This window comes from Lutra lutra, chromosome 13, assembly GCF_902655055.1.
Source record: "Lutra lutra chromosome 13, mLutLut1.2, whole genome shotgun sequence".
In the NCBI taxonomy this organism is placed as follows: Eukaryota; Metazoa; Chordata; class Mammalia; order Carnivora; family Mustelidae; genus Lutra; species Lutra lutra.
The window spans coordinates 72,197,428-72,217,115 of record NC_062290.1 but is presented as its reverse complement, the minus strand read 5'-3'; the positions used below and the strand labels follow the sequence as shown (position 1 = coordinate 72,217,115).

General features: G+C 47.8%; 1 protein-coding gene across 1 annotated transcript in view; it reads left to right on the top strand.

Annotated features, from left to right (window-relative positions):
• Positions 1-19,688, top strand: part of PTPN3 (protein tyrosine phosphatase non-receptor type 3) — a 111,293-nt gene that overhangs the window by 42,654 nt on the left and 48,951 nt on the right. Inside the window, 7 exon segments of the mRNA XM_047699159.1 lie at positions 2,551-2,595; positions 5,868-5,920; positions 11,816-11,936; positions 13,060-13,147; positions 15,833-15,921; positions 17,017-17,080; positions 18,989-19,161. Of these exon segments, the coding sequence (XP_047555115.1) occupies positions 2,551-2,595; positions 5,868-5,920; positions 11,816-11,936; positions 13,060-13,147; positions 15,833-15,921; positions 17,017-17,080; positions 18,989-19,161 (633 nt within the window).

Sequence of the window (19,688 nt, the reverse complement as noted above, 5' to 3'; positions counted from 1 at the left end):
AGCTCACCCTCTCTGGAAGCCGACAGAGTCCCTTTGCTTAGCCTCCCTGTCATTTGAGGGACATCTGAGGAAATGTAGGACATTGGGGACGGAGGGAGAAAACAGTCTGCCTTGAGATCTGTAAGGGCTGTCACGGATAAGGGGAATTAGACATACTTGGTGGTAGAATCATGGCCAGTGGGTGGAGGATGCCGGGAGGCAGATTTGGGCACAAGATGAGTAATTGACGAATTTTTGTTCTTCCCTAAGTCCAAGATAAAATTCAGTTTGTTTGTATCCCTGCTAGAATCCACTGAAACGTGACCTGCCACCACCCCACCTCCCAACTTAAGATGAGTGGTATCCCCAGGGTTGGAGTAGAATGTGGCTGTCACCTCCTAGGATTTGGGGCACCAGATTTCAATGTAACAGGAGCCATAACAGCAGCCACCCACATGGCTCCGATGGAGCTGGTGGGCAGCCAGGACTGCCAGATCTTTTTCCTATGCTGAGCTAGACTTACACCATTAATTCACATGTCCTTTTTTTTTTTTTTAAACTTTTTAACTTTTTTTAAAGTTTTGCCTATATTCCTGACACACAGTATTCTATTAAGCCCCAGTTCTGTAGCCTACCCAAAAGTAAGTTCCTCTTAAAGAAATGTAGCTCTCAAGTGCCAGAGAAAGTGGTATTTATTGTGTTCTAAAATCCTAGGGAGGCATTCGTTGCTTTTTTGTGTGAAGTTGAGTTCACGGATGGGGTACACTCTAGGAGTGACCTTTACATTTCTGAAGTCAGGTATGCTGACACCTCTTCTGTTTGATTTTTCTTTTATTCTGATGGTTAGACGTCTCCTTGACTGAGAGCCTTCACAACTGCTGTTCCTGATAAGATTACGTCATTGGACACATTTTCATTTATTGGCAGTCTCAAAGGGAATCTCCTTCAGGATTCCCAGGAGATGCCCTACCTTTGGGCCTCCTTCCACTATTACAGCCTCCTGGTGTGATGTCATGAGGTTGACTCAGACAAGGTAGCTTTTGATGTCCCTTCGCATTTCTGTCCCTAGGAAGATACACAGATTAGCCCGGCTCGTCACTGGAGGGCCAGATTTACCATTGGATTATCTAGCATTCTCTCCCTTCTCTGCTTTCCCCCAGTAGCACTGTAGGAGGAGAGAACACTTAATTCTGGTTGAATGTCAGCTTGGATAAACATAGGAACAAACTAGAAAGGACTGGTGATGTTCTCCTAGGTGAAAAAGATAGTCTCCAATACAGAGTAAGCGTGAATCAGCAACCGTAGGCTACATGGTATCTCAGTGCTGGTCTTCAACATGTTAAGGGTAGTTGATGATGACAACAGGCTACGTAAAAATATCAGAGTTAGGACATTGACCGCAAGCCTGAAGTCATTAGATGCATAAGAAATTTGTAGCATAGTCAGGTTTTTTCATAGCATGGGTATCCAGGTTAAAATAAGATCTAACTGACCCCATGTAACCTATCTGAACGGGCAGGAGGCTGAAATGAATTCCCCGCACCTAGCCCAGATTTGTGCACAGAGGAGGTAATGCCAAGTGAAGCATTCATGTCTCGGGACACCAGCACCTTGACCTTTGAACGTATGAATGTGAAGGACCAAGGAGACCCCATGTGTTTCAAATTGCCAAAATGATCACTGTCCTGCCCCAGGATACTTCTGCATCTGTATTGTATTTCAAGAAGTTTCCCTTTTGTCCCCTTGGCCAGACGCTGGAATGTCTGTCCCATTTGAATCTGGGCTTTAAAAAAGAGTGGGAGCTAGCTGCCAAGTGAGTGTATGTCGCATCCCTAAATATAAAGCTTTCCTTGGTGCTTGGTGGCCGGTGCAGGACTCTCGCTGCTCTCTCTTACCCGTCCCTAGACCGGGGGGAGACTCACGGGGTGCAGGGCCTGGGATGGGTTCCCAAGCTCTGCCCACAAATTAGGTCCTGGGTTTTGACATTGCTGGTAGCTCGCGGGCAAATGCCGAATTCTGCTCAGAGGTCCTGGCAGTTGGTAGCTGACTGATGTTTATGCTTTTGCCCGAGTACCCACAGTTCCCGGGACACGGGAAACAGCTCAGCTGGGTGTTTGCACCCAGCCAAGGAAGTGTCCTCACAGACCCATTCCTGTCTGCCGCTTCACGCAGAGGGAATGTGGGTGTGCGCTGCACCGCCGCCCCCCTAGCACCTGGGGGCTCCCTGTGTGTGATGCCCATGGGGGCCTGGTGCTCTCGGAGGCCCCGAGTTTGATGGGGAATGTCCGGGGTGGGGGAGCCCACTGGCAACAGCTCCGGCTGATTGTTGGCGGGCTCAGCCATCCTTGGGACAGCATGTGCTGGCGTGAGGCTGGGTGGAAACCAGCAGCCACACGGAACCATTGTTAGCGAAGGAGCAGCTTTGCAATGTACAAAAAGCAACCCCAAGACTTCAGACGCAAATGCGTATTTGTGTATTTTGTTTTCCAAATGTACAGATCTTGTCCTTGACTTATCACCTTTTTCTTGTATTTCCAGTATTGTGAATTAATAAAAACAATTGTTTTGTAGGCATTTGTATTTCTTACAACTGAAGATGGATATTTGTGAAGGAAGGTAATGAAAATTTCACATTCTTCTTTCCCTGTCAGTTGCCAGACACTAAAATTCCTGGTTTCAATCTAATGAGCATGTATTTCTAGAAACAGTATTAAATCTAAACAAAGGATAGTGGTTGAAAGCAGCACCCTGCATGACACTCTGCTCTGGACATCTGTTTTTAACTCAGTCTTGATTTGGAGAAGCTGAGGTTGGAGAAACTTCATTTCATGTTTCGATTTTATTAGCAAAGGTACAGTTATCTTTCTGGTAAAGACCTGAGAAATGTTACAGGGAGAATGTGAGACACGCTTCATTCAGGAAGGCAGCTCAGGCCTAATTTAGGTCCACTTCCAAGCCCCTTAGTACCTACAGATGATTCATTTTCTCTCTGGGAGGCTTTGTGCTAGAAGACAGGGGCATCTGCCTGTGAGTCAGCACGTCTTGTGTGGCAGGACCATCTCAGTGGCTGGAAGGATCTGAAATGGCTTGGGAAGGGAGGAGATATGCCAAGCCACTTGTGCCTGAGCTGCCTTCTCCAAATCCTGACTTTTCCGTGACTTAGGGGAGAACCTGCAGCCGGTGAACTGGTAGAAACAGTCATAGCTTATTCCCGTTCTCCTCATCCCCTTTCCTCCTGGTAGCTGCCCCAAGGAGGGTCTTCAGAAGCCTCTGTGAGGGGGGCCCCCCCCATCTGGTTGGGGCAATGAGACAGGAGCCCATGAGACGACGGGACCTGTATGGGCTGTGCAGACCCCAGTTGCCACTAAGGTTTTAGAAGGAGGAAGGAGTGCAGGCCCTGCCCTACCCACTTGGTCCCAGTTGAAAAACACGTGTTGGAGGTTTACAGCAGAATAAGGGGAGGAGGGGGGCTGTCTTCCTGTCAAAGCCAGACAGACAGGCAGAGAGCTGTTGGAGGTTTTCAAGTAGAAAGCATGTGGCTAGAGCAGCATCCGCAAAGACAGTACCAGTGCAAGGACAGGAAGGCTGGAAGAGGCTAGGGTTCTTCATCTGGATGGAAGGTAGATTTGTGGGCACGGCTGTGAAGATCCTGGGGGTAGAGGAACATTTAGAAACAAGACACATGTTGAAATCTGGACTGCCCGAACCTGTTGAAAACCTGTTCAGGGCTCCTAGAATTGGAGAAGTTATGTAATTTAGCTCCTTCTCTTACTCGGAGGAGGAAGGAGCCCCTTCTCTAGCCCAGTTGCAGGCCTTGCTTAAGCACCCCCAGAAATGAGCTCCCCATTTTGTGAGACAGCCTTCTCACATGGGGGGGGTGACGCTAGAGTGACATTACTCGCCCCTCTCCCAGGTCCAGGCTGCCCTCTGCAGCCATGGAAACTTGTCTCTTGCCCCTGAGCGCTAATATCTTTTCCCAACAAGTATTTCTCAAGCAACTGTTAGGGGGTGGGCTCTGTGCTGGTCAAAAAAGGCAAGGCCCTCTCCTCCCAGGAGCTCTCAGTCCAGTGCTCCCCACAGTAGGAATCGGCTGTCTTCATTTTTTTCTTCTCCCAACACAATACCCCCTGTTAGTTTTGGGTAAAACCGGTTGAGGGGCACAACCGGCCTTAAATCCCTGGCATTCTCATCAGGCCTGCTGGTGGCCTTTGCCACCTCTCTCAGGAGAGGTTCTCCTACTACCAGACACTTCTGGGTGCGTCAGGGTGGGTCTGGCCATTAGTAGCTGTGGATCTTTTGACAGACTGGTTAGCCTTCTTCCTAGGCGTCCTGGCTGAAACCATCAGTGGCGGGCGGTTCCCAAGGCATGCCCTCCTTCCCGCTGAACTAGGTGACATTGGCCATGAGATGGAGACCCTAAAGCCTAGAGGGAAAGAAAGGGGTCTTTCTAGGGGCCACACTGAATGGTCATGCAGGCTTTCAGCATTCTTTTTTCATTTATATTTACACTATTCTTTGGAAATGTTTTTTTTTTTTTGACGTATTCATAAGATTGTTCCATTCATGCGGATGGAACCTCCTTAGCCTGTCTCCTCAGGTGTTCCCCGAGTCCCATTCACCTGCTCTGCCTCTAGCGGGGACCCTAAATTAGGTTTCCTTGAAGCCCATCTTGGTGGAGAGTGAGTGGCTGGTGTCTGCTCTCCCCACGGGCTCTCTGGGCCTCCAGATGAACAAACAGATGGTGAGTATTGCTGGACGTATCTCCAGACTTGGAGAGATCGTTGAGAAGTTCTAGCAGGGAATACCTAGTAACTTCAGGAAAGTTGGGGGGCCCCCTCACATAGGGAAGGCTACCTTCTTGTGCAGCTTCAGGACGGGGCATAGCACAGCAGACAGGAAGGGGAACCCTGCGCTGGCCAACCTGATTAGTCAGAGACATGGGGCTGACTTACATCTTGGGAATTTCACGAGCTGCCATGGAAACAGCACTTTTTCTCCACTTCCCCTGGGGCTGCCAGGAAGAATGCTCTTGAAATCTGTGTCTCCCCACCCTGCAAGCCTTCCTTTGTGCTGCTTGTAGTTGGCCCCTCTGCAGTGTTTCTCCACCTGGCAGGGATCCCTGGCCCAGGCCTGGTGGCCAGGCTCCTAGGCAGATGGTAGAGTTCATGGTTGAACAGAGAGAAGGGAGCAGCCAGAGGATTCGCAGTATAACGAAGCTAGAGATGGTGTCATTGGTAGAAACAGGGTGTTTGGAGGGCAATAAGCCTAAGGAGAAGGGAGCTCAAGTCTAATGTCCAGACCATGGGTTTCTAGGAGGTGGCAGGCAAACTGGGAGGCAGACAGATCATTCCCTATAGATCAGAAGCTTCAGGAGGGTAAACAGATTTAGGAATCTTAAAAAGTAACTGTTACTAAGTAATTTAGAACTCACAAGAGTTTTAAAATTTTAAGAATCCTTTTCTGTTTTCCCCATCTTTCTAGTCAGGGATTTAGTTAGAAAGCCCTCTGAAAGGTCTCACGTCTTTACTAGAAAGATACGGAGGCTGCCCGTTGATCTAAGAGTATAATTTTTCTCACGTTTCCTCTTAGTGATATGAGCCTGACCTTTCTTGACCAATTGACCAATATTGGCCAATATTAGACCTCTGGCTTCATGGTATTTGTATTAATGTGTATTATTTTAAACATGACAAAGTTCTCTTTTAATTGTGAATCTACAATGTTACATTTATCTTTACTATTTGAGTTACATCCTAAAATTATCTTTATTATGATTCATGATGTCTTTTTAATGGCTAATCTAAGAAGAAGACAAGTGTTCCCCATCATGGCTGTTTCAGGCTGCCTTTGGCTCTTGTGACTTTGCTGATATGTTTTTCTCTTGACAGGTTAACCTGCCCTCTTAACTCGGCAGTGGTTCTAGCATCCTATGCAGTACAATGTAAGTCACCAAGGGCGCGTTTCATGGGACAGACTGTTCTGACCAATGTATTAAGAAAGTCAGTGGCCTTTCCTGTTTGACCAGGTCACTTCCCCTCTTCCCAGGAATCCCGTTGGGCAAGCTTCTCTCTGGTTGTCGGGATACTCCCACTTTCCCCCTGACTGACACACACTCTGCTGGCACTGGGATGTTGGTTAGGGAAGGTGTGGATGAGTCCATTCGACAGAAGTCACCTGTCACACAACGCATTGAGCAGACCCTCGCCCACATATTAGATCTCATCATAAACCCCAGTGGGGCAAAAATTTCTACCATTTGCCTCTTACAGATATGGAAAACAAGTCCCGTGGTTAAGGATGTGCTGGAGGCCACTCATGCTACGTTCTTAGGATCTAAGGAATTTATTTTTGGAGTGTATTTTGGACCCAGAGTTCCTGGGTGGTTCGTCAGTCTGTAGCATCATTGTTCTATAGAAGCATAATGTGAGCCACATGTGTCCTTTTAAGTGTCTAGTACCCAGGGGTGCCTGGGTGGCTCAGTGGGTTAAAGCCTCTGCCTTCTGCTCAGGTCGTGGTCCCAGGGTCCTGGGATCGAGCCCCGCATCAGGCTCTCTGCTCCACGGGGAGCCTGCTTCCTCCTCTCTCTCTGCCTGCCTCTCTGCCTACTTGTGATCTCTGTCTGTCAAATTAAGTGTCTAGTACCCAGTATTAAAAAGGAAAACTAAACAGGTGAGATTAGCTTTAATATTTTAACTACTCCAGTCTATCCCACATATTATCATTTCCATATATAAGCAATGTAAAAATTAACAAGGCATTTTACATTTTGTTTTCCTATGAAGTCTTTGAAAACCAGCCCATCTCAGTTTGGACCAGCCATGTTTTAAGGGCTCAGTGGCCATATATTGCTAGTGGCTGCCATGCTGGGTAGAAAACCCATATGGAATTACCCATCAAGGCCTGCTTAAGCTTAAGAATCACTCATTCAGCAAAACTTTGCTGAGAATATATACCCCGTCGGGCACCATGGTAGATGCTGGCTGTGCACAGTGGAGAGAGTACCTAGCCAGAAGGAAGGCAAAGTATTGCTTCCCAGTTAGCCATGTGGTGTCAGGCAGACTTCCATGGGAGCCCAGAACTTAGGAAGGCCCCTCTCCCTTTCTCTGCGCTGCGCACCGTCTTGGCCTGTTAGTCCTCTTGGCTGACTGTGTGGTAGGGAACAAAAAGGGCAAGACAGGTCTCAGAGCAGGTGCTGGCTGAATTACTCACTCTACTTTGGTCTCAGAGGCAAAGTAGCAAGAGAAGGCTGACAGGGACTCCTGAGGTGGCCTTTAAGTCTGTCCACACCCTGGGTTCAAGGAACAGGTGTAGGAGAGGTGAAGGGCAAGGTGGCTGGGCCTGCACTTGTCTGCCCACCTGCATGATACCAGGAAGTGGAAGATGGACTTTTAACAGTGACCCCACTCCCTAGTGAGGGAAGACCTAGTATCGGTCTCCCCAGAGAGCCTGCATCTCCTCCCCAGTGGAAAACTGAGAAGAGGTGGCACAATGGTGGGTCTGGGTAGTTTGGAAAGTTCCCCTGTCCCTACAGTACAGCTGGAACAGACCCAGCCATGTTGCATCCAGAAGGGAAGTGACACAGCCACAGTCAACCTGTATCCCTGCTGGTCTCTAGACCTCATGGCCTCCGTCTCTGCCAGGCTGGTCGGCTGAAGAAACCAGCTTTGCCACATCCCAGAGGAAGCCTGGTGTCCGAGACTACAGCTTCCGCTTTGAGGGCTGGGAACACTTTTGGGAAGAACGTAGCTTTGCATGCAGCCAGACTCGGTCTAAAGCCCAGCTTCTCCATTTGCCACTTAATGTGGCAATGGGGTAATTCCCTGAATTTCCATTTTTTCATCTGTAAAACGGAGGTGAGGACGGTGACTATGATAACTCAGAATTGGCTTTGTGAGTCAAACCACACGTGTGAGGCAGTCTCCCAACTGGAAACTCTGCACTTGGACCGTTGCTGTTACCTGAGTCGACCAGAGCACACCTGACCATGTTATCTGGGTTTTGGCTCTTTGCCTCATACATGCAGGACCCTGAGCCTCCCCAGGCCTCAGCTTCTTCATCTGTCAAGTGGGGATAACACTATTTACTTCATGGGGTTGCAGCGAGGAAGGGATGTGTTATTATGTGGAAAGCTCTCAGAATTGTGCCAGGCGTAAGGTGAGCGTTAACTCTCACTCTGTTTTCACGTTGGCCCAGAAGCAAGCTTTCTAAAGAACACTTGTAAACCAATCGACTCTACTTTGAGTGAAATGTAAGACCCGAATGAGAGAATCCTACTCTAGGCTTCAGTGGTCAGGTTCCACTCTGCAAACGAATGCCGGACCGGGGACTAAAAGAATTTACAAGCACCCAAACATTACAAACTATTGTCCGTGGGAGCCTTGGCCTCACTGGCGTGCTCATAAAAAGATGGGTTGTCAGGCAAGCATTTTTAAGTATAAGCCCTTTATCCCTCTGCTCTCAGGAAGTACCTACGTATTTTCCCCCATACTTCTGGGCTTGCGTTCCTGTAAGGTGAATTCTTGGAGAGGATACTGTGGGATGTCTGAAACGTATCTGCGACATCTCACCAGATTGTCCCCACCATGTGGCTGAGGAAGATAGGAGCAAATCAAGAGTGCACTTTCTTACTAGATAAAAAGACATGTAGGCAAATAACCTGCAAAGACTGTAGGTCTCAGGTATGGATGAGGCTCGAAGAATGAAATTTTTAAAAATCTGTATTTACTCTGTAATGTCTGTTGGCCTCTGTCACACCCAGGTTCTGCACCCGCCTAAGGGTGAACGGACGGACAAAGCACGGTCTCTCTGCAAGGCAAGGGGTCTCCTGCCCGGTGGGGAGGCACGGGTAGGCAGCTGATGCTGACAGTGAGGGCGGGCACAGGGGGTGCCCTCCATCCTGCATGGGGGAGAAGTGAGTGTATCCGGAAAAGCTTCTTCGTCGTGACCCCTGAGAAGAACCTCCAAGGTCAAGTGGGATATGGATAAATAACATGCAAGGGGCTGATGTAAGGGACTTGCCGAACAGAACAGTTTAGCAGCTTGAAATGCTGCACATTTGAGTGCCTAGAATATACTCTCTCTGTCCTGCACAGTATAAAACATTAGCCAGAAGAATGCATGGAACTTAAGACAATGTATTTCCCACATAAACGCTCATTTCCTTTTCTTCCTGCTATAATTAGCTTTTGCGTGCGGTGCTTCTCCACAAATAGGAAAGTGTATTACTCTGGAGGTTAGGGTATGTGTTATAGTAAGTCGAGGAAGAGTTTGGACTGTGGTCAGTGTGTAGGCTCCCAAGTTACCAGCTGAGCAAAGTGGGCAGGTCCCTTCTTTGAGTCTCCCTTCCCTTAACTATTTCATGGGGATGAATGCAATGTCTGTCACCTGGTGGTCATGAGCATGATGGATCCATGGCTTTGAAACCATCATGGGACGTGCTCCCTAGGCGCTCCTAGTTTTTGCAGATGACTGTTTGACTCTGTTTCCCTCTAGTGGTTAGCATAGCACTTTGCGCAAAGCAGCGGACTACTGTTTCTAGGGAAAACCACCCTACCGGGAGGTTTCTTCCTTCAAATGTTTTTCGGTGACTTGACTGAAGACAGCCTTGCTATTCATGTTCGCAGAAGGGCCCAGGGGTTGGAACTTGTCAGCTAATAGGGATGACCCACTCAAGATCCAAGAGAATCTCCATGAGCTAATGAAACCAACCGAGTAAAATTCAGTAGGATTTTTCTGGGAGGCAAAGGAAAGTCTCTTGTAGAATCTGGCTGCCTTCTGGGGACATGACCACTGTCCTCAGCAGATGGCTGGCCAGCACCAGCTTGGACCTGGCAGGCAGGCTGGTGGAGATGGTGAGATTACCAGCTGGGGCACTGATCACTTGGGTTCTGGTCTTGACTGCCGAGAGTGACTTCTGTGAAGTGAGAGAAGTTCCTTCTCTCAACCAGTTTCTTTCCTTTATCTGTTTGTATGTTTCTTCCCTTTTAAAATGAATTTACACAAGGTAATTTTAAGGCTTTCTCAAGCTGTCTTCATTGGGGCTATGTCAGGGCATCCAAATTATTTCCTATAAACACACGTACACACTTCACCACGTACAGACTTGCCTGTAAGCCACGCTTGTGCTTCCAAAGTCCAGCCTTGACGTTTCTGTCCATAGCTTAGCTGCATTTGGCTGGCCTTAACAGCCTGTGGTCTCCCCTTGGCCGAGTCTGCCTGTATAGATCATTTGGCTTTCTGCCCTCTTCCCCTTCCAAAACTGAACTTTGTAGTAGCTTTTGTTTGGGTTAGTTCCAAGCACTGCATCTGTGAGCGCCTGCTGTGTGCCATCCATAGGTGCCAGGCCCCGCAGATGAGTCTGCTTCACTCCCAACCCCCAGGGAAGACTGTAAGGAGGAAACAGCCCCTCATTACAGTGTGGATCTCATAGGGCACCTGTTAACGTGTGATGGCAACTGAGGGGGAGCAGGGCCACATGGATGTAAAGAAAGACATGCTTGTGTCTCTCCTCTCATCTTTGTGATGAAATCTGCCTGGGCAGCTCCCCAGCTCCTCTCCTTCCCTTCTGAGATTGGCCATGAAGCATCACTGCAGCTTCTCCCAGTCCCCATCCTTGTGACACAGAAGGAGCTGTGTGATTTAGAAATCTGTGTCGACTGGGTGCCATGAGACGTCAGTCCTCAGGAGCCCCCTGGCACTGAAGCCAACAGCAGGAAGAATTCTTCAAAACCTTTGGAAAGATCAAGGTTAATATTTTTTTAAGAAAAAGATGAAAGTGTCTCATTAAGAAAATGAAATACAGGATAATTTGCCCATCATAACTAGAGCTTGTTTTTCTTGTATTTTTATAAAGCAGAAAAACCTGAATCTTGGAGAAGGGAAGCAGGTGTCCTCGGGCCCCACAGCCAGATCCTGGGCTGTTCCACCCAGGGTCTTTTTCCCAGTCTCAACAGTCCAGACACGCAGGTGGTTTGAATCCTCGGGGCAGCCATGTACACTTGTACAGGTTGGCTACTGAACCACTCTCAGGAATACCAGTGACACCATACACATCAGCGAGTCATGTTTGTAGAATGGTAGTTAAGGATCTTGAGGGAGAGGTGTTGTTTGGACCAGGGATGCATCTGATAATCCCTCTAGAAGGCTCTCCTCCTCTTCCCTTTGCTGTTGCAGGTTCCCTATGTTTCCCTGACTCCCCTAAGAAGGTTTCCTTCTTCCCAAGAGCTCTGCCTTCAGGCTTGCTGAGGCCCAGACCCATCAGCCCCACCCACTCCCATCCCTCAGGCCATCCCCCACTCTCCCACTGTGCTTCCCAACACATCCTGGTTCAATTTCTTCTACACTTTTCCAAATTCCAGGAAGCTGGTCAGCGTGCAGGAAATAGTCAGGTCAGCATGCCCTCTCTCCTGCCCACACCCATTGTTCTAGGGCAGGTTGGTCCAGTGTTGTCATCGCCCTGGGGTATTAGAGAGTCCATCTGCCTAGTGTCTGGTAGAGGGCGTGGTATTTTTGAGTGGGCTCTGTTCTGTGTAAATATCCAGGCTAGGGTACAAACTGCTGTGCTCGCCAGTCTGTGGGTTTAGAACAGGACCTAGCTTACACTGTTGGAACTTCTGGCCTCAGGGAGAGAGCACTCAGCAGAAGCATGCGTAGTGGTACCGAGCCCATCTAGGGTTCTGTTAAAAATGTGGAATCTGGAGCAAATGAACAGCTCTATCGCACGTGGTGGTAGAATCTCTTGGAAGAATGCTTCCAGGGCCTTTCTTGTGATGCTGTCAATGCTTGTGAATACAGACCAAACTGAAAAGGCGATTTCCTCCTTGTTCTGTCTTCGTAGCTCACTTTGGAGACTATAATTCTTCCATCCATCATCCAGGCTATCTTTCCGATAGTCAGTTTATCCCAGATCAGAACGATGACTTTTTAACGAAGGTGGAATCCCTCCATGAGCAGCACAGGTGAGAGGAGGGGTGGGGCGGCCTCCTTTGGGAACCCCGGTCGGGCATTTCAGACCTCGTGTTCCAGTAAGTTTGATGTGTTCGCTTCCATTTGTTCACAAGACCTTTTTTAAGCTGTCGGGGGGGTTGTGAACCTTTGCACTGTTACGCTAGCAGATATATTTGGCATAACTAGCGTTTCTGTAAAGTGCAAAATCCAGTAAGAGTTTAGGGGGATTTACAGCGTTCTTTTTTTAGGATGTCATTAAAATCCGTTAATTCCTAGGGGGGATGCCCTTTTTAAATCTTGACTGCCCCACAAGTTGACCTACCGGGCAAACCTTTGAACAGTTGACCGCACTTAATAAAACAGGCGGCTCCTTCAGGCCCCATGGAACAGACAGGCAGATGGACGAATGCCACCAGGCTGTGTGACTCCCACGTCCTTTCTGGGCTCAGGCCACGAAACGACCTTCATTCCAGAAGGGAGCACCAGTCTTCAGCGGCTGCCTCGGGCCAAACCTGCACTCCAGCAGTCGTGCCCCCTTCTGGCCCCCTCATCCTTTGCCTCATTTTATTCAAAGTTGCAGTGGCATCCATTCAGTCCAGCTCAGGTAAGGGCCCTCCCGACAGGGAAGGCCAGGTCTCGAGGGCCCTGCCATTCTTGGAAAGGCTGGAAAAACAAAGGCCACGCAACCAGCGTCCCTTCTAAAAGGCGCTGCCAATCCTCCCTCCCAGAATTGTTTCCCACGCAGAAGCCAGCATCCTAAAATAGGACAGTGACGTTTGAGGGTTTGAGGCTGCGGAAGAATAGATAAAGGTGGAAAGACCTGAAGCGCCTATCAAGTAAGCAGCTCGGAACAAGGAAGGTGGGAATTTTAAAAGGTGGCTGTCTTCTGTATCTGAGGACTGAGAACCTACTGAGAAAGAGGTACTTAGGAAAGGACTGAGCAGGCTAGATGAAGTCCCCTTCAATGGAAAAGAAAAAGACGTGCTCTAGGGTCAGACTATTTAAGATTAATAACATAAGGTATTTAATGACCTGACAAAAATGCTACCAACTTGGAGGGGATTTTTGTTTTAAAAACTGGAGTTCTATACTCTACTGATTGGCAAACTCTGCATCTTCTCTCCTCTCCTGTAGTGGGCTAAAGCAATCAGAGGCTGAATCTTGCTTTATCAACATAGCACGGACCCTTGACTTCTATGGCGTGGAGCTGCACAGTGGTAGGGTAGGTATCCTTGACCCAGTCTGGTTCAAAAAGTAACTTCCAGAAGTTTGAAAACTTCTTGAAACGGCTTTCTCCAGTATTTAAAAAAAAAAAACTGAAAACAAAAAACCACAACCTTTTTGAACAATATTCGGAAAGTTTATAAAGTAATGTTGAGTTTGGTAGGTTATTTATCCGGTTGCTTTTCTCATGTTTCATGTTTCCATGGGATGAGGGCGGGGGGTCATGGGGATTAGAAATGAGTAGTTTTTGTAAGATGATTTCATGTTATGGTTAAAGAAGCAAAAAGTGTGTATATCCATTTTCCAGGTGATACATTAGTGAACCAGGGTTTTTACTGTTTCATCTCAGTGCTGCTCAGAATATCACTAACTGCTCAAATATGACAGCTTTTAAAAATCATAGTGGTATGATCATGCAAACCAGTAAATATTTTCAATTGATTGTGACCTTTTAAATAAAACTGACTAGTATCCATCATCTACTGAGCACTTTCTATCTGCCAGACACTGTGGCTTATTTTCTGTAGTATTGCCATGAGGTGAGTATTATTACCCCCATTTTACAGATGGAGAAACTGATACTCAAGGACGTCTCAAAGGTCATATAGCACAGAAGTAACAGCTTCTGTACATGACCCCGGCACTGTCTAATCAGCACCTGATCTTTATATTTTTACCAGTAATCGGCCCCCATCATATCCCAAAGGAAGCAAATATTGGTTGAACACCTAATAGGTACTAGTCATTGCTCGAGATGCTTTTCACGAGACCCCAAGTTCTCATTTAAAGACTATAGCAACCTTGTGAAGTCGGTAAGCTAATCATCCCATTTTACAGTGAGAAAATGGAGGCTCAGAGAAGTTGAGTAAATGACCAAACTTTCATCTGTAGAATATTTTTGCAATTCATAGACACGCTGTCATCTCTTTTGTGTCCCTTCAATCCTGTAACTGTGTGATAGGCAAGTTATGACCTAAGTAATAAAGTAGGAAAAATATATGGGATCAACTTTGGGACTTGACGGTTGATTTTTATTACATTTGCAGATAATAACTTGTCATAGAATGTTGCGGAGAACTTTCTGCCGTGGTGAAGTGGGCTTTCTGTGTGTCTGAGTTGAGTGCTCTTCCCACCACCTGGGTCCCGTGAGACACCTCAGGCCAGATGATTACCTGCCTGGCTGACACCTCCCAGGGAATCGGAGGGAGTTGGGTTATCTTTGGCTATGCTGGATCTTCCGAAAACCCCTGAATATCAATAATATCAATAACCTGATACCATAAAGTTCGTTCTGCAGCACTGCAAAAGCTGCACTGGGTCCCAGAGACCCTGCGGGGGCCTGCAGCCCAGAAGAGACCCATCACTTCTCCTAGAACACTGACCACGACTAGTCATATGACCCTGCCTTCTACACGTACAGCTGGGGAATGTGGGGACAGCATGGGAATTTAGTGAACAGGGACTGTCTCGAGATGAGCTGCACGTGACGTCCGTTGGATGCCCAGTAGTGAATGTTCTCTGGACTTCCGCCTGTATCAGCACTGTTTTCTTTGGCTAGTTTCTCTGATTCCCTGTGTTCGCATCACTGTTCACAGGTGATTTGTCCCACCGCACCTTGGGAGGCAAAAGGGAATGAAAGTTCATTACGCCTGCTGTGTGTTCTGTGATTTCAGCCGGAAAAAACCCTTGGAGAGGTGGCTTTGATAATCCTTATTGTACAAAGGGAAAAAATGAGGCTCAGGATCCCAAAATAACACAGTTAGTAAGCGGCAAACCTAACGTTCACACTCAGTGATAACTAAGTCAGACTGTGCCCCACTCCTTTTTTAATATAATTACAAGTATCTGATTGGGTATGTTGGGATATAGATGACTCAGGGGAAGGAACCGTCTTATTTTTAAATTTTACTGTACTCACCTTGTTCTGAAATGAATTTGAACACCTTATGGTTGCTCTGTCTTCCGTATTTTCATTGTCTATGGCAATGTGTAGCACACAGGCTCTTTTTTTTTTTTTTTTTCAAAGATTTGATTTATTTATTTGACAGAGAGATCACAAGTAGGCGGGGGGGTGGGGAATGCAGGCTCCCCGCTGAGCAGAGAGCCTGATTCGGGGCTTAATCCCAGGACCCTGAGATCATGACCTGAGCTAAAGGCAGTGGCTTAACCCACTGAGCCACCCAGGCACCCCTAGCACACAGGCTCTTAATGAAGGTTGAGTGTATTGGATTTACAGGCAATATTTCTTTGTTCATTGGGTTTAAAGTCAGCAGTCCTATGCTTCATGACAACAGGTAGCTAATGCCTTTCCAGTGATGGGAGTGGAGATTGGTGGAAAGCTGTGCAGAGGGCGAGGCCTTCCTGATGCTAGCATAGCATCCAAATGTTGCAAACATACAATTATTGGATGCTCACGGCAGGAGTCTGTGGCATGATGAGTGGGCCTGCCTGGTAACTCTCTGAGCTGGCAGGAACCAGCTGTTGCTCTCAGGTGGTGTGTGTTCACTTTAGATGAGTCTGATGCTGAGTTCTTGGATCTGAAGTGTCCCATGCCTGTTTTCCATAAGATTTTCCCTTTGGAGCGTATACATACTGCTGTGTATAAAAGCATGGGTGCTTGACTGATTGGAGGGTGTTAGCATGACTACAACATGCCGTGCATCTGAGCTCTTCCCTTTTCCAGGATCTGCACAATTTAGAGCTAATGATTGGGATTGCTTCTGCGGGCATCGCCGTGTACCGAAAATACATTTGCACAAGTTTCTATCCTTGGTAAGTGCAAACCGCTTCTAATTATTTTCTGAATCATGCCTTAGAAATGTGCTGAACAAAAGAAATGTTGTCTCTAATTTTAAATTTTTATTTCTGAAGGCAGGATGGTGACTTTACCCCCTAGGTTTTCCCCTCCGACCTGGGGGGTTGACCCAGATTCAGTACTTAGGCAAAGTAAGCTGGGTTTTCCCCGCATCCCCTTCCCCTAGTCACTGTGTGGTTTGAGATACTGTGTGGAAACATGGATAGAATGGTGCAAGGCAGGTTTTGGAGTGAAGGAGTCCTGGGCAGTGCATTGGCCAGAAGTCCGAGGACTTCCTCTGTGCAGGAACTGTATTGTCAGTGTGCTTCCTTAGTTATTAGTTGGACTTTCACCAAGTGTTCAGACTTGAATCCTCACAAGACCACTCTGGAAAAGGCAGTGCTTTCCAAGGTCTTTGTAGCCCAGGGCTTGAGGGCACAGGCCCAGATCCACGCATTCCTAGTTGGATAATCCTGAGCACTTCGGTGAGGTCACTGAGCCTCAGTTTTGCCATCTGAAAACTGGGTATAATCCTACATTTCAGGACTGTTCGAAGGCCTAGTTGAGGGACTGCTAGCAAAGTTTTTAGTAGGGGACCTGGCATATAAAAATGCTGTCCGTCGGGGCTATCATCGTGTTCTCATGCACACAATAGAAATGCTGCTTGACACACAGTAAGTACCAGAGCTGGGATGTGGACTCAAGTCTGTCTGGCTACTGTCCATCCTCCTTCTGCTCCGCACTGCCCTCAGCTGTCCTCCCCGGGCACACACCAGCCCAGGCAGAGCTGCGGCCTCACCAAAGCAGCTGACCGCAGAGAGAGCACATGGCCCGTGGTTCTTGTTATTTTAAAGTTACATCATAATCCAGCGGCCCCTGTGTGGTACTCAGCTTCAGTCGGTCCTTGGTATCTGGCTGAGGCGACAGGCTGCCATCACTCCTACCCTGAGGTAAACTCGGGAAGCTGCGACCCCATGCTCCTCGTTGATCACAGAGCAGAAGACACACGTCGAGAGATGTGAGCTTCTGCCTGGCTCTCCCTCAGTGCATTCTGTGTGCTTTATTTCTTGCAGGGTGAACATTCTAAAAATTTCTTTCAAAAGGAAAAAGTTCTTTATACATCAGCGACAGAAACAGGTGAGTTATGTCTGCGCTTGCTTTGTTTCTTGTGTTTGTAGCCACTTTAGCCATTATTCTGTGGCAGGGGATGGCAGCTGGCTGTGTGGGTTACTGGAGAAAGAGCTTGGTGTGTGCTGTGCAGAAAATGGAAGCCGGAGTCCCGAGTTCCCTCTAGAATTCATGGCTTATCGGGTTGGAGATGTAACTTGCTTGGGAGCCCATGACGATGGGTTTGGATCTTCAATGCTCCACCTCCACTGATCAGCTGGGCAGGCTCCTTAACGTCCCCTAGCCCAAACGACCTTGTTCCGGCAATGCGGTAGTGCCTGCCTCTCGGGGAATCCCAAAGGTTAAGTAAAAGAGCACTGGTCAGAACACTTGGCATGAGCCCACCCGGGGTGGCAATAAATGTCAGCAAGATGAGGTTCTTCCCTTAACGTGTTTCTAGTGCACAGTAAGGGGACCTGGGTGGCTCCGTCGGTTGAGTGTCTGATGTCAGCTCAGGCCATGATCTCAGGGTCCTGGGATCAAGCTCTATGGCAGGCTCTGTGCTCTCTCTCTCCCTCTCTCTCAAATAAATAAAATCTTTTTAAAAATAAAATAAAATGGGGTGCCTGGGTGGCTCAGTGGGTTAAAGCCTCTGCCTTCAGCTCAGGTCATGATCCCGGGGTCCTGGGATCGAGCCCCACATCGGACTCTCTGCTCAGCAGGGAGCCTGCTTCCTCCTCTCTCTGTGCCTGCCTCTCAGCCTACTTGTGATCTCTGTCTGTCAAATAAATAAATAAAATCTTAAATAAGTAAATAAATAAATAAAATAAAATACACAGTAACCTTTGCATGTGTCTCCTAAGAGGAGACCACCGCTCTCCAGATGACTGCAGTTGAAGAAGAGAACTTGAAGGTATGGACGCTCAGGCTCCCACAGCTACCCAGGGAGGAGCTAGTATTCTAATCAGAGACACCTGCTCTTTCCATGACCCCGCACTCTGTCCTGTTGTGCTCTGTATTTTTCACTTACTGTCCTTATGTTCATTTCCCAGGGTTTCAGAGATAATATGTTCTTAAAATGGCTTCACCTAGCATGGAATGAGGACACGAAAGGACACATGGAAATGAGGACAGTAAAGCCCAGAGCAAACTAGGACTAGAATCTGGGTCTCCTGACTGCCCCCCTCCATTGCAAGATTGAAGGTGGCCCCAAAATGTACGAGGTGGTAATTTAGCATGAAAACAGAAAACTTAAGTAGGATGAAGGTCAAGGAAATAATTAAAGTGAGGATATGTGAGCACTTGATTTAGCTCCGTGCTTGGGGGACAAAGGGAGAAATCCGGAGGCTTATAAAGTCCCAAGTTTCAGGTAAATGGAAGAGTATTTCTTCAGGAGAGATCTTCCCAGAGCTAATTTTTGAAAGAAATGTATCACACAGCCTTTTTTCTGGTTGTTCCAAATATATCCAACCCAGGAGCGTAAGTACATTTGAAATCAGAGTCTTCACAAAGGATCATAAGTGATGGTGAAGAGTAGAGTCAGGGGACACCTGGGTGGCTCAGTCCTTGGGCATCTGCCTTGGGCTCCTGGGTTTGAACCCCGCCTCGGGCTCCCTGCTCAGCGGGAAGCCTGCTTCTCCCTCACCCACTCCCCCTGCTTGTGTTCCCTCTCTCATTGCCTCTCTCTCTTTAAAAAAAAAAAAGAAAGAAAAGTTGACCAAAAAAAAGAGTAAAGTCATCTTTACCGCATTAATAAGCTGGTTAACAGAGCCTGTTCCTGACCCTGTCATGCTGGTTTGTGGCCTTGGGCATTTTGAAGCTGGTTTTCCGCTGTCTGTTGCATCTTAGCCGACGACCACTGATGTGGGCTTAGAATCTCTGTGAGCCTTTGCTCCTTCCTCTGTGCAGGTGAAACCTCTACTGTGTTTTTCCTCCCAGACTGAATCCAGGGAACATATCGTGGCCTTCAACATGTTAAATTACCGATCTTGCAAAAACTTGTGGAAATCCTGTGTCGAGCATCATACGTTCTTTCAGGCAAAGAAGCTACTACCTCAGGAAAAGAATATTCTGGCTCAGTACTGGACTATGGGCTCTAGGAACCCCCAAAAGTGAGTATTCTTGAGGGACAGTATCCACGGTAGACTGAGATGTGACTGTGTCCCCGTCACCGCCGGGTAGGGGACATCCTCGGGGGAAGGGGATGACAGCTCTCCAAGGGGAGCTGCGTGGCTCCAAGTGTCTCAGGGGCAGCAGCGTCTCCTTCCACGCACACTCAGCTGCTGCTCGTGGTTCCCATCCCTCCGTTCTGCCTCCGCGGCTCGGCTGCCCTGGGAGTGTCCAAGCAGCCCGAATTACAACTAGTCCCACAGCGTGTTGCAATAAGGGAAGCCCATGTCCCTGACTCTGAGGGTTGTCCCGCTGCTAAGAACAGCCTCTCCCACAGAATGTTAATTCCATACAGTGCTCCCGAATAATGAATGAGCAGAAATCAGGCTTCCCAGAGTCAAGTGACGTTGGGATATACTACATATCACAATCACAAAGTAACAGTAATCATGAAAACTGGCAATCGAGTGTTTACTTTGTACGGTGCACATACTTAATTATATTTAAATTACATTTAAATCCTATGTGT